Genomic DNA, 15,428 nt, shown 5'->3' with positions numbered 1-15,428 from the left:
GGCAAAGCATGCTGTGACTCTGTGTGAGAAAATGTACAGAAAGGGAAATCTGCAATCCCCTCACTCTGCCTTAGCTGCTTTTTGTAACACACATAGAAACACAGTGGTGATGTTCTTCACCCCATGCCACTGGTGTATGGATGATATGATATTCTGAAAATAACTGTAATGCTAAATACCTAGTTTACACACAGAATTATTTTATACATACATCAGCAATCTACATAAATACACATACACACCTATTGTTGTTATTGTACGTGATGAGTAGGCTATGGTACTCGAAGTGACCGTTAAGTATTCCAGTTCTTGAAGTGGATATAGTTTTGGCATAATGGAGAAAGAGAAAGAAAAAAGAATAACAAATGAACCAACAAAGAAAGGACTAGAGGTAAGTATAGTGGAAAGCCTGAGAGGTTTAATCCCTAAAAGACACTGTCTCATAGACACACCAAGGAAAAATCAAAGGTGGGAAAATAAAAGTTTTTCAGGGTTTCAAAGAAACCCAGGCAAAATAGGCAAAAGCTTAGACATAGATAGAGATATTAGATATAGTAATGCATTAAGGAATCACGAAGTAAATGATTTAATGGAAGAAATCATAAACTTAGAATTGGATTATCAAGCGGTTCTTAGAGAATTGATTACATTGCAAAAGAGTAATGAGCAAATGATCAAAGAATTAGGTGACCTAAAGAGTGAAATTGAAATCCTATAAAGAGAAAATGAAAGCATGAAAAATTAGGACAAAAATAAAAATGAAGAATTGAGGTCAAAGAATAATTACAAGCAGTGACCAGAAAGTTGGAAGAGTCAATCAAAGAAATAAACCTCACTGGAATAAAAAAATCAATGGAAACAAGAACAGGAAAATAAAAAAAAATATTCTTTAGTGAAATAGTACAAAAACAGATTGAGGAAAATACAAAAGAAACGGTCATAAAAGAGATTAAAGAAAAGGAAAATTGGGTGAGAGATACAGTTGACAAAGGTAAGTGCATTGTGGTCCATGGTATCCAGGGAAAACATGATATGTATAGATACCAGAGAGAAAAGGAGGAGAAGGAAATAACCAAGGAATTTTGAAAGAAATACAGGATGAAGGACAAAATCTCGATAAAGAAATCAATGAAATCCACAGAATAAGCAAACATTCAAAAGAAAAACAACATAGACTGCTGAAAATAAAACTAAGAACTCAAATGATAGCAGAGGAGATATTAACAAAAGCAATTAAATTGGCAAACAGCGAGAAATTCAAACATATATGGATACAAAAGGAAATGAGTGATGAGGAAAAAAAGGAAAACAAAGCTCTCAGAATTGAAGCCAGTGACAGAAATGAGAAAAGAACAGAGTCGGAAAAAAGTTATTTTTTTTTTGGAGAGTGCTGGACTTGAGACTGAAAAAATGGTGCATCAAAAAATGGAAACTTAAACTAAAAAAGGAAAGATAATGTGAAATTAAAGGTGGCATACACAAATATCGATGGCATGATCTCTGGAATCAATTAAATGACTATCTAGAAATGGAAAACCTGACATCATGGGAATTGTGGAGACAAAACTGAAAGGAAATACCAACAAGCACAGTGGGACAAGGTCTATATAACCACTGGGTGAAAAATAGAACAGAAAAGCAGGAAAGAGGTGTCATAATATTGACCAAAAAGTGTCTAAATGTGACAAAGATAAATGAGAGCCAAGGCAATGTAGAATTAATTATGATAAAAATTGTAAACAAAAGGATGAAATGCAGAAAATTTGTTGTAGTGTATGTACCACCAAAAACACAGGCTTGGTCGGATAGTGAACATTCTAAATTATTGGAAGACACAATGAATATACTAAATAAGTTACTATAAGAGGATGGAAACAGTAATCATGGGTGATTTTGATGCAAAGGATATAATCTGGGAAGAAATGATAGTAAATGGAGAAGATCATTAGAGTAACATCCTACTAGATATGACCATAAAAGACACCCTAACTCAATGGGTTAAGGAAAATACTAAATATAGAAACAATGAGGAACCGTCGAAACTAGACTTTATATTAACTTCTGAATCAGATATTGTGAACATACAGTAATGAAGTACAAAACACCAATTGGAAAGAGTGACCATATACTAATAGTTTGAATTAAAAGAACAGAACAATGTAGGTAGAAACGATAAGCAGAGAGAAGGAAGATTAATGTACAACAAAACGGATTTTGAAAAACTAAGAAAAAAATTCCAAAACACTAATTGGGACAAATTTTCCAAAGAGGAAACAAAGATGGAAGACAAATGGAACATATTCAAAGAAAAGTGCAAGGAAGGAATTGAAAAATATGTACCAAAAAAGAAACAAAAAGAGATATAAAGTGTTGGTATAACAAAAGGTGCAGCGAGGCTAGAGGCAGAAGAGACAAAGCCTGCAAAAGATGGAAAAAAAAAAAAAAAAAAAAACCAAATGGCATACATACATACATATATATATACCAAGGCTTTTTTCCCCTTACAAGGGAGGTAGCCAAAAAGGAAAAGGCATAAAATCATTCCCACCCATTCCATCCCTGAATACACTCCACACCCCTCCACCCTCCCTCTTATCTTAGCACCTCCTGGATGGTAAACAATGGCAAACTTAGGAATGAATATGTGAATATATGCAGGAAAGAAAAAAGAAATTATGAAAAAGATATTATAGCCAAATGTAAGGATTAACCCAAACTCTTTTACAGATATATAAATGAAAAACTAAAGGATAAACACAAAATAGTGAAATTGCGTGAAGGAAATAAAGAATATATAGATGATACAGAAATGGCAGAAGTCATGATCAGACATTTTAGGTCAGTTTTTACAATTGAGAGCTCATAATTTTGGGAAGATAGAAAACAAGAAAGATCACCCAAAATGAAAGAAATAAAGGTAACACAAAAAGAAAAAGAAATAAGATACATACATACATATACCAAGGCTTTTTCCCCCTTCCAAGGGAGGTAGCCAAAAAGGGAAAGGCATAAAAACACTCCCACCCATTTCATCCCTAGATACACTCCACACCTCTCCCACCCTTCCTCTCATCTGAGCACCTCCTGGATGACGGGTCATCCCTGCACCCTGCCCACCGCCCTGGGTCAGAAGCAGTGTCGCAAGACACAGTACATCCACAGCGAGGCCGCTTCATTTAATCGGCGACCCCCCCTCTCCGTCCCCCTCTGCATATAAGGCGAGGACGGGGAGAAATCCCTTCGGGCTGCGTCAAAATTTACTCACACATACTACCCCGGCCCCCACCCCCCCCGCCTATTCCTCCTCATGCAGTCACAACATCATCCATATACAACCATTCTCCACTCACCTCTGTCTTCCGTCCTCTCCCTTCCTTCCTCAACAGACATTCCCCTCTTCCCCAAAGCCCCCTTCACCCCATCCATCCACCTCATCCTAGGACGTCCCCTCATGTTCACTCCCTCCACATCTGCCTTCCATACCTCTTTTACTAGTCTTTCTTCACTCATTCTTTCCATGTGTCCAAACCATCCTAATATTCTTTCATCAACCCTATCTCCCAAATCCTTTTTCACCCCTGTTCTCCTCCTCACCTCCTCATTTCTCACTCTATCCTGCCTAGTAACCCCCACCATACTTCTCAGACACCTCATCTCAAACACATTCAAACTCCTTCTCTCTTCTTCTCTTATATTCCACGTTTCTGCCCCATACAGTGCTGTTGGCACAATCACTCCTTCATACAGTCTCCTCTTCGCATCCATTCCCAAATGTCTATTCCTCATTACACTCTTTAAACCACCAAGGCATTTACTCGCTTCTCTCAATCTACATTCTACCTCCACCTTCACTCCACCTTTTCCTGCTACACTTGCACCCAAGTATCTAAAACTATCCACTTCCTCCAGTCGCTCTCCCTTAATGTTCACTTCCAGTCTACTGCCACTTTCACCCCTTGTACATCTCATCACCTTACTTATCACCTTAGATATCAAATAAAAAAACTAGATATCAGGAAATTGCATGGACCAGATGGAATTGCAAATTGGATACTGAAAGAGTGTACAGAAGAACTGATAGACAAACTATACAAGATAAAAGACTCCTCACTCAAAGAAGGAAAGGTACCGCAAGATTGGAAAGATGCAAACAGTACCAGTATACAAAGGAGGAAATAGGGAAGATCCTACAAAATTTCAGACCGGTATTCCTTACAAGCACAGTAGCAAAAATAAGTGAAAAAGTCATCAGAAACTAATGGACCAAACGCTTGGAAAAAAATAAAATAATAAACCCTAAACAATTTGGCTTTAGAAGTGAGAGATCTTGTACCACAAACCTAATTTGCTTTTACTCAAGATTAATTGAGATAGTACAAGAAAGAGACGGCTGGGTAGTTGCATCTTGGATTTGCAGGTGTTCAATAAGGTACCACATAAAAAATTAATAAGAAAAATTGAAATAATAGGAGGAATACAGGGTCAGCTGCTAGAATGGATGAAAGACTTCTTAATTGGAAGAAAAATGAGAGAGGTACTTAGAGACAAAAATTCGAACTGTGAAGATGTGAAGAGTGGCATCCTGCAAGGCTCTGAATTGGCTCCTTTTATGTTTGCCATATATATAAATGATATGGATGAGGGAGTAAATTGTTACATGAACTTCTTTGCTGATGATGCCAAATTACTCAAGAGAGTAAAAACGTAAGAAGATTGTAGATCGCTACAAGAAGACCTAGACAAAATATGGGAATGGAGTAAAAAATGTGAGATGAGCTTCAACATCAAGAAATGTAGCATAATAGAATTTGGAAAAAGCAAAAATAGAGTATCAGGTCAATACAAAATTGGAAACAAAGAAGTCAAAAAAGTAAATTCAGAAAGGGACCTGGGAGTAATCATCTCAAGCGACTTGACACCTGACAAACACGTCAACAAATTATTTGGAGAGACTTTTAACTTACTAAGATCAATGAAAGTGGCCTTCGACTACATAGATGAGGAGATGGTTAAAAAAATAGTGGTTACACTGATAAGACCTAAACTAGAATATGCCCTAACATTGTGGGCACCCAGCACAAAGAACAAAAGAAAATTAGAAAGAATCCAAAGAGCAGTGACAAAAAAGGCACCTACACTGGCAAATCTGACATATGAACAAAGATTGGAGAAACTACATCTGTCAACACTGGAACAGAGAAGAGAAAGAGGTGATTTACTGACCATTTACAGAATTATGAAAGGGATGGAAATCCTCGATAGAGATGACTTATTAAAATGGGACAGAAGAGAAACAAGAGGACACGAAAAGAAACTAAAGAAGAACACTTATAGAGGAGACCTGAAAAAGAATAGCTTCCCACATAGAGTGATTGATGTCTGGAACAAACTGAACGGAGAAACAGTGAGTGCCAAAACTATACACGATTTTAAGAATAAACTGAATGCAGAGAGATACAAAAGTGGGTCACTACGAGCATAGCTCTCATCCCGTAAAATACAACCAGGTAAAATACTACACACACACACACGCACATCATTCATATTATTACCCACATTGCTGTTCACGTTTGTAGTTGATGACATGGCTGACCGGGACCTGCTTAGCAAGTTTGATGAAGCAGCAGAATTCATTGCTGATGGACAAAACAAAGGCTGTGTCTATGTGCACTGGTATGTTGTAGTGTACTTTTAAAAAAGGATATATTGATGTTTATGCATGTTGTTTTACGTAGTCATAGATGTTAGTACTGCAATTGTCATTTAATGTTCAAATGTATTTAATAGATAGAATTTAACATTTCATTCAGGGATGTGGAGTGTATTCAGGGATGGAATGGGTGGGAATGATTTTATGCCTTTTCCTTTTTGGCTACCTCCCTTGTAAGGGGGAAAAAGCCTTGGTATATGTATGTATGTATACATCACCCAGGTTTGAGGTGAATGTGGGGTTGCAACAGGGTTGTCTTATGTAATCATGGCTATTCAATGTGTACATGGATAGGGTAGTATGGGAGATAAATGTGAGATTGATGGGCTAGTGATTGGAGATGATTAATGAAAGTGGAGGGAGATAAGCCAGTTGTTGTTCACTGATGACACTAAGTTTGTGGCTGAGTCAAGAGGGTCTAAGGCAGTTAGTGATGGAGTATGGGAAGGAATGTGATAGGAGGAAATTGAAAGTAAATGTGGGTAAAAGTAAGTTGATGAGATGTACAAGGGTTGAGGAAGGCAATTGGTTAGAGAGAGGCCATTGGAAGTGGATGGATTTAAGTATTTAAGGACACATGCAGCTGGGAATGGAGTTGGGGTGGAGGCAAACTGTAGAGTGAGGGAAGCTAATAAATGTCTTAGAGGAATGAAAAGTATCTTAAGAAATAAGTATCTAGGGATGGAGGCAAAGCGAAGACTGTATGAAGAGGTGATTGTGCACACAACACTATGGTGCAGAGACTTGAAATGTAAGGGTGGAAGAAGGAACAAATTAAATGTGCTGAGATGAAGTGTCTGAGGAGGTGGTGGTTACAAGAATGGATATAGAGAGAAATAAGGTGAGTAGGAAAGCAGGGGTGAAAAGGAAGCTGGCAGTTAGGGTAGATGAAAGAATGCTGGGATGATTTGGAGACATAGAAAGAATGAATCAAGAAAGATAAGTAGAAAGAGTATGGAAGGCAGAGAGTGGATGGAATGAACTTGAGAGGAAGACCGAAAATGGGATGGATGGATAGATGGGGTGAATGGTGCTTTGGGTAAAGGGGGAATGTATTGAGAAGGATGGTTGTGAATGGGTGATAAACTGACATGGCTTATTTACTCATAAGAGGATGTAAAGGGAGTGTTGCCATATAAATGAAGAGATGGGTGTAATCCAGCTTTGGCTTTGAGGGGTTGCTGTGGATGTGCTGACTTGTTGCATTGTTTTTGACACAGGCAATGGGTGGAGGAAAGGGATGGCCTTTCATCCACAAGGAGCTAAGAGATTTTTTTAAAAAGGGAAAGAAATGGGTAGAAGGTGGGTGCATGGCTTGGCTGGCTGCCTCCCTTGAGAGGGGGAAGAATTGTTTTGGTATATAGATAGACATTGACCAGAACAAGTTTATGAAGTATGTAAGTCTGATTAGAGGGGTTGAGATAGTACCTCGTTAATCTGGGGTTCATCCCTTTTCTGAACTGAATCATCTGAGGTTAGTGAGAAGGTTAGTAGATTATATCAGTGCTGAGGAGGTTTAAGTAGCCTGAAACAATTCAGGACATTTCTTCAGGCACAGATTTAAACTTCAGTTAGGCTAGGGTCACTTTGTCAACTGAAAAGCTATCTATCTGTATACCAAAGGATTCTTCCCTCTTATAAAGGAGGTAGCCAGCTCAAAGGCATGCTCCCACTCCCATTCACCACCCTTGTTTCCTTCTTAACTTAGTTCCTTGTGGATGAAGGGTCATCTTTGTCTGCTTGGATTGGAAGCAATGCAGCAAGATACAGCACATCCACAGAAGGAATGTTTCACTTATATGGCAACACTCCCTCACTGTCCCCTCATGTGGAAAATAGAGAAGACTGGGAGAAATCCCTTTGGGCTGTGTCAAAATATCCACACACAACCATCCTCCACTCACCCCTATCCCCTGCCTCCTCACCTTTTGCTCAACAAACATTCCCATCTTGTTCAAAGCCCTTTTCACCCCATCTATCCCTTTCATCCTTGTTTGTCCCTTCAAGTTCAGTCCATCCACTTCTGCTTTCCACATCTCTTTTACTAATCTTTCTTCACTAATTCTTTCTGTGTCCAAACCATCCCAATACTATTTCATCAGCCTTATCAGCCATCTCCTATTCCACCCCTGCTCTTCTCCACACCTTGTTTCTCACTCTATCCAACCTTATAACCCTTACCATACTTCTCGGACATATTCATCTCAAACATGTTTAAATTTCTCCTTTCTACCTCTCTTAAATTCCAAGTCCCCCATACAATGTTGTAGGCATGATCACCCCTTCATATAATCTCTGCATCCATTCCCAGATACCTATTTCTCATGACACTTTTCAGTCTCCCAAGACATTTACTTGCTTCTCTCAATCTACAGTTTATCTCTACCCCAACTCCTCCATTTCCTGCCTTGTGTGAACCCAAACACTTAAAACTGTCCACTTCCTCCAGCCTCTCTCCTTTGAGACTTATTTCCAACTCGCTGCCCTCCTCTCCATTTGTGCATCTTGTTACCTTACTTTTATCCACATTATCTTCAACTTTCTTCTATCCCATACCTTCCCAAAATCAGTCACTAATTGCCTTAATCCCTCTTCTGACCCTGCCATAAGTGCAGTGTTATCCACAAACAACATGTGGTTCACCTCCCACTTTTCTCCTCTATCTCTGACCATCTCCAATTCCTGCCTATTACCCTTTCATTTACCTCCCGCACCACCCTGTCCATGAACACAGTGGATATCCATGAAGATATGACATAGTCCTAATGCAACCCCACCTTTACCTCATAGCAGTTGCTCTCTCCATTTCCAATCCTAACACAGGCTCTGCTACTGGAAACTAAGGAATACAACTGGGAATAGTTGCCAGAAATAAAAAAGATTAAAAGATGTCATGTGATATATCATAAGGAAATTAAAAGGTCATATCTTGATAAGGTTTCTTTGCCATCAAAGTCTGACTGATAAAACATAAATTTATATTACATAGTTTAACCCTGTTGTCAAACCAAGTTCACTCCTTCAGCAGAATAAATATGTATGGTATGCTGACATCTAGAAAAAATGTCTGTTATGATTGGTAGAGTTATGTTATGATTGGTAGAGTTAACTCCCATTAGCTTTTTTTCATATATAGTCTTGTAGAGTTGACATACCCTGTTCTCTCTCATGTACATTTTATGTATCTTATGATTTTATTAATTGTCAAATTATGATCTGAGCATTAATTTCTCCACTGCAGGTGCTTTCCACTGGTTGATTGCCAGTTGGGAAGATATATATATATATATATATATTATGTTTCACATTGGCCAACCCTCTTGTAAAGGGGAAAGGGTATCATTAGCAAACAGTTTTCCTAAACAAGTTTTGGGTCCATGGCCTCAGAGGGTGGAAAAACAACAAAAGAGATGCCAGACTAGACATGTTTATTCCCCATCCCTTTTCTCAAACAAGTTCATGGAAGAGGAATTGGGGAAGTTCAACAACTCCACACTAGGGACCCTTAAAATAATGAAGTAAAAGAAAAGATAAGGAAAGGAAAATCTATGTGTAGTGGACCAAATAGTCAATCACTATTGTACTGGGTTTCTTGCAGGAGACCCACAACCCTCAGGGAGCCAGCCATGGTCACCAGTTCACCTCATAAGTCACTCAGTGATGAGATTTTGTGTTGCTGTCTGGAGTGAATGGAGGACATCGGAGTATTAGGTGCTTTGTCTTCTGTGTGGTGGTTGCATCTTGGGCAATTGGTGTCTGCTGCTAGGCTTATACTGTGTTGGGGTGTTTTTTGGACCAGTGACAGATATTTGCAGTGACCAGTGATGGAGACCTGCATTACAGCAAAGATGTCTGTTTTCAAAACCCTTAGGGGCTGGCATTTGGTATGGACCTGCCCAATATCGCTCTCTATCAACTTGTATTCCCGACACCTTCCCACACATGGAGAGCTGACAACTGGTGACTGCTCTTCTCTCCAAACAACTTTGAGCCAGTAACATAGAAACAGTCCTACACTGATTCAATACAGTGGGGTAGTGACTAGTGTAGGCACACCAGTACAACCATGCAGATCCACTGAGTACTGGATGTGCATGGTTTATTGTGTAAAGAGAGGACAGTGACTGGGAGACTAATATTTATAAAAGAAAAAGTGAACGGGAAGACTTAATTACCGTATAATTTATGCAGTGGAAATTCATTAAACAAAAGTAACTACACCTAATGAACAGTAATCTTATGCAAAAGGACACAAAACAGAACTAAGAAAAATGTCAAGAAAATAATTGAAGATAATCTTCTTAAACTGGATATTTGACATGTGGAATGCACTTGGAACAGTATTTAGTGCTCAGACCATAGTTCCAAATTAATTTTTGAAACTTGAAGACAGAAAGAGTGTAGAGAATTTACCTTAGAAAACGAAGGGCATGCTATGGTGATAAGGAAGTTAATACTATAAAAATGGCATTGCCTTTCTTTTCATTTCACTTACATCAAGAAGTTTGAATCATAATTGCTAATATTTTATCAGTAGTGATTGGATGAATCCTTTTAGTGTTAGAATTTGTTCATATTGTAGTTGTGTCATAAGGCTTATGGCATTTATATTATTATTATGGATTTAATTTTCTTTTTCAGTTTTTTTGGCGTTTCACGCAGTTCAACTTTGGTGATATGTTACATGATGAAGAAATATGGTTGGACCATGGATGAAGCCCTTCAGAGGTGAGATACAAAGAAGAACTCTCCTACAATGTATTTTATGAGTGTTTTATTTATCTCTTGGTGGGCACATTCCCAATAACCTTTTCCTCCTTTTAAGGGGGGTAGCCGAGTCAAAACATTCACCTATCTCACGCCTTTCCAAAACCCATTTATAATCCCTCCCATCTTTGTATCTATAGCAAGCTCAACTACTTCCTTCAGGAGTGAGTTCATTTGCTTCAGTCATGGCATTAGCCAGAACAAAATATATATGGTATGTGAATAAATGAAAGGAGTCAATCTAGGAAATTTGAATCCTTTTAATATTTATTTCCTTTCTGCTGAATGAATTAATTATCATACATTGACTGGATTAAGATAATAATTGTTTCCAATAGTTTCATTTACTGGAAATTTGCAGTCCCACTGTGAATGTAATTAAAATATGTTTTGGAAGGAAGTTAAGAAAGGAAGGGGAGGTGAGTCAAGGAGAGAGGAAAAAGTAAAAGGCACAGATGGACAGATGTTAATGGGAGAAGAGGCAGTAAGGGGAAGATGGGCATAGTCTTTTAGAAAGCTGTTGAATGTGGAAGTGAGGGAGGGATTGATGGTAGCTGTGGTAGATGTTAAAAAAATGACAGTTATGGGAGAGGAAAATGGAAGAGAAATAAGAAAAGTTGAGGTACAAGTAGTTTTGAAAATGAGAACAGGTAAGGCACATGGATGGGTGTCATGCAGAGTGTCTGAAGAAGGGAGATATAGTAGTAGTAGGCTGGCTGGTGAGGTTATAATGTGTGTCTATGGGAAGGTAGTGCCAAAGGACTGGAGGAGTGCCTCAATAGTTTTTTTTTTTTATGAGGAGAAAGGGGGACAAATGTGAATGTAGTAGTTTTTATAGGGATAATTTAGTTAAGTGTAGTTGGGAAGACTTATGGAAGGGTTTTAATTGAGAGGATGAGGAGAGGAATAGAGGGAGTAATTGGTGAGGAACAGTGTAGGTTTAGGAAAGGTATGGGATGCATGGATCAGATATTTGTGGTAAGGCAGATGTGTGAGAAAGCTTTAGCAAAAGGTAAGGATGATTTTTGGGCATTTATGAATTTGGAAAAGGCTTATGACAGGGTAGACAGGAAGGCACTGTGGGAAGTTTTGCAGATATATGGGATTGAGGGAAAGCTGTTAAGGGCAATCAAGAGTTTTTATGAGAGTAGTAAAGCTTATGTTAGAATTGGAAATTAAGAGAGTGAATGGTTTGAGGTAAAGGTGGGACTGCGTCAGGGATATGTCATGTGGAGATAGTTAAAGAAAATGGAGAAAAGTGAGAGGTGAGCCAGTTTTTGTTTGCTGACAGCACTGCACTCATTGCTGGGTTAGAGGGGGAATTAAGGCAGTTAGTGATGGAGTTTGGGATGGTATGCGATAGGAGAAAGTTGAATGTAACTGTGGATAAAAGTAAGATGAGATTTACAGAGGAGAGGATGGGAGAGTTGGATGTAAGTCTTAAAGAAGAAAGGTTGGAGGAAGTGGATAGTTTTAGGTATTTGGGGTTGCATGTGGTAGGAAAGAGAGAAGTGCAGGTAAATTGTAGATTGAGAGAAGCAAGTGAATGTCTTAGAGGATTGAAAAATATCATGAGAGATAGGCATTTAAGAATGGATTCAAAGAGGAATTTATGAGAGGCAGAGAGAAGTTTAAATGTGTGAGATGAAATGTCTGAGAAGTATGGTAGGGGTTACAGGGTTGGATAGAATGAGAAATGAGATGAGGAGGAGTGCGGGGGTGGAAAAGGAAATGGCATATATAGGACTGATGAAATAGTATTGGGATAAGAGGTGTGGAAAGCAGAGGTATGGAGTGAACTTGAGGGGACCAAGGATGAGATGGATATATGGGGTGAAAGGGGCTTTGAGCAAGAGGGGAATGTCCTTTGATCAAGGAAAGGAGAAGTGACAATTAAGTGAAGGAGCCATGCTGTGGATATATTGTGTCATGCTGCATTGCTTCTGACCCAGGGCAGTGGGCGGGATACCGAGATGAATTATCATCCATGAGGAGCTAAGATGAAAGGAAGGAAAGGGTGATGAATGGGAGTGGAATGGGTAGGAGTGGTTACATGCCTATTGACTTGGCTGCCTCCCTTGTAAGGTTATATAGATAGATTGATTGAATTAAATGAGTCAGTTTAGGGAATTTGAATACCTTTGCTCTTTGTGTTTCTTCTTTGCTGAATAAATTATTACACATTAACTGGATTATAATAATAATTGTTTCCATGAGTTTCACTGACTGGAAATGTGTAGCCCCACAGTGGCTGCCAACAGTCATTGAGCCCTCCTTATAGATCTTTCTGAGAATAGTCCTTGATTGTCAACATTCCTTAAATGAAAAGTTGGAGAAAATACATTTGAGGTTAAGAGATCTTGATCCCAGTATTGAACCCAGCTATTAGCCCCTTGGGGCTACACCTCTAGGTGGGAGAGGAGGATGTTGAAGCTGCCCATTATCAAAAACCTGTCAACACTGTCTCCTCCATCGAGAGTTACAGCCCTGAGGCTGACACTATCTCTGGACTGGGTCCAAAATCTCTTTCTGTCAACTGCAGCTCTATTTTCTACTTTCTCAAAGAGAGCTGACAGATGGTGGCTGCTCTCCTCTCCCTACAAATTTCAGCCAGTGTTATAGAAATGGTCCCAACACAGACAGTTGTCCAGAGTTTCTTTGTGGGAAGTTCCAAAGACTGTTGCTAGACACTGGAACTGCAGATTTCTACTTAGTGAAACTTGAGACAACAATCAGTTGATTACATACATACATATACCAAGGCTTTTTCCCCCTTACAAGGGAGGTAGCCAAAAAGGAAAAGGCATACAATCATTCCCACTCATTCCATCCCTGAATACACTCCACACCCCTCCACCCTCCCTCTTATCTTAGCACCTCCTGGATGACGGGTCATCCCTGCACCTTGTCCACTGCCGTGGGTCAGAAGCAGTGTCGCAAGACACAGCACATCCACAGCAAGGCCGCTTCATTAAATCGGCGACCCCCCATGCATAAAAGGAGAAGACGGGGAGAAATCCCTTCGGACAGCATCAAAATTTGCTCACACATACTACCTCACCCCCCCATCCCCCTGCCCATTTCACCTCATGCATCACAACATCATCCATATATAACCATTCTCCATTCACCCCTGTCTTCTGTCGTCTCCCGTCCTTCCTCAACAGACATTCCCCTCTTCCCCAAAGCCCCCTTCACCCTATCCATTCCTGATAGCAGTGAGTTTATATTTTGTAATGTGAGTAGTGTGATGCATCGTACATATGGCAGCCAATGCTGCATGCGAGAATTTGACTCGTACTGAAATGGTTTAGAACACATGGACTGTTAACCTGAATTAAATTGTCTCATGCCAATTTTTATCATATTCTTTAAGGGTCAAGAGTAGAAGAAAATTCACGTGCCCCAATCCAGGATTCATCGCTCAGCTGCTCCTCTACCAGAGGATGGGAAACAAACTTGATCCAGACTGTCCACAGTATCGTCTGTATCGACTTGTTAAAGCTGCGAGGTCCTTTAGAGGTATTTTTGTGATCAACATAATTTACACATGCACATATATATCCCCCACCCCCTCTCAAACTATTGAAGCTGTTATCTGCACAGCAAAGTGGGTAGGATTGAGAGCCTTAAACAGGAATGTAAGATGATATGGCTTTGCTGATGTCAGGCATCGCCTCATGGGGATTTGAGCTCTCTAATTCTGGCTTGTCACCTGACATAATGCTCAAGACAGCTTGATTACCATATTTCCCTAGTAGAGGATAGGTTATAGATATACAAAATGCCATGTTTAGTATTTGTACACTATTTCTGGTAAACACCAAAGCAAGATAAGAAGGTATTAGATTTATTAATTTACTAAAGGTGCATGGATAATTTGGTGAAGAACTGTTACAGTGAAGGGGACAGGTAGCATCAGAAAATGGTTGTTCATTACTTATTTTGCCGTAAAAATGTACACTTTAGATTTTGTCTTGACTAATGACTACTAATTTTATTCAGCTGATGGGTAGGCTGGGGACAAAAGAGTCTACTCTCTACTTAATAAAACTGGTAGGGATAGGAGGGAACTAAAATATGAAAATGTGTCACATTAGCAAAAGTATTAATGGAAATTAAAAAAAAAAATACAGAATGAATTTACTTAGTAGGCTGTGCTATTAAATGGATGAATTTTCAGGTTCCTTTTCAGAAAGCAACCTGGAGGGCATTGTAGTTCCAAGCCCTCAAGCTGATTCACAGGAATCTGATCCCATAGCAGTGAAATGCAGGAAGTGTAGGTAATGTATACCTTTGCTTGATTAGTATTAGATTTATTAATTGAATAATTTTGTAACTGCAGGATGAAGGCCTAAAGAGCTAAGATGAGAGGGAAACAAATGGGTGATGAGTGTGGGATAGGTGAATGTTTTGGCTGGCTACTTCCCTAATAAAGGGTAAGAAGCCTTTTGGCATATAAACATATTGTCATCAGCATTTACTCGAATCCGAGTATCATAGTTTCCAGTCCCGATAGAAGGTTGAATAGAGGAGGGGCTCATAATAGGTTAGTTATTATTAGGGTGGTGAGCCTTCTTATGGCTCGTAAGACCAATTCGTGCTCTGAACAATTGAGGGCATTGATCGCACTGAATCGTGGGAGGTGGTTGTGGTTGATTTGTTCTTTCTGCCTGTTGCTGTCATTTAGCTAACAGGTTAGCTCTTCTATTCTCTTCAAAGAGACATATAGTATCTATCTATGTACTAAGGTGTTTTTTTCACTCCTTATAAGGGAAGTAGCCAAGTCAAAAGGCATGTATCCACTCCTATCCATTTCACTCCCATCCACCACCCACTCCTCCTTTTTACCTTAGCTTCTTATAGACGACAGGTCATCTCTGTATCCTGCCCACTACCCTAGGTCAGAAGCAATGCAACAAGACAGTACATCCACATTAAGGTTGGTTCA

The 15,428-nt window shown here is 39.3% G+C and overlaps 1 protein-coding gene across 23 annotated transcripts in view; it reads left to right on the top strand.

Moving 5' to 3' along the window:
• Positions 1–15,428, top strand: part of LOC143029217 (dual specificity protein phosphatase MPK-4-like) — a 36,577-nt gene that overhangs the window by 16,649 nt on the left and 4,500 nt on the right. For 18 of the 23 annotated variants that reach the window (XR_012966804.1, XM_076191796.1, XM_076191795.1 and 15 more), the window contains 4 exons: positions 5,577–5,673; positions 10,352–10,438; positions 13,854–13,999; positions 14,661–14,760. Coding sequence is in view for 20 of the 23 variants with exons in the window: in XM_076191796.1 (XP_076047911.1) it covers positions 5,577–5,673; positions 10,352–10,438; positions 13,854–13,999; positions 14,661–14,760 (430 nt within the window). In the remaining 3 variants the exon portion in view is untranslated. The remainder of the gene's footprint in view (positions 1–5,576; positions 5,674–10,351; positions 10,439–13,853; positions 14,000–14,660; positions 14,761–15,428) is intronic. The other 5 variants (XR_012966806.1, XM_076191815.1, XM_076191812.1 and 2 more) reach the window with 2 other exon arrangements.

This window comes from Oratosquilla oratoria, chromosome 10, assembly GCF_046742065.1.
Source record: "Oratosquilla oratoria isolate Oo_2021 chromosome 10, ASM4674206v1, whole genome shotgun sequence".
NCBI lineage: Eukaryota > Metazoa > Arthropoda > Malacostraca > Stomatopoda > Squillidae > Oratosquilla > Oratosquilla oratoria.
The sequence above is the reverse complement of the archived record's forward strand: the minus strand, read 5'-3'. Positions and strand labels throughout refer to the sequence as shown.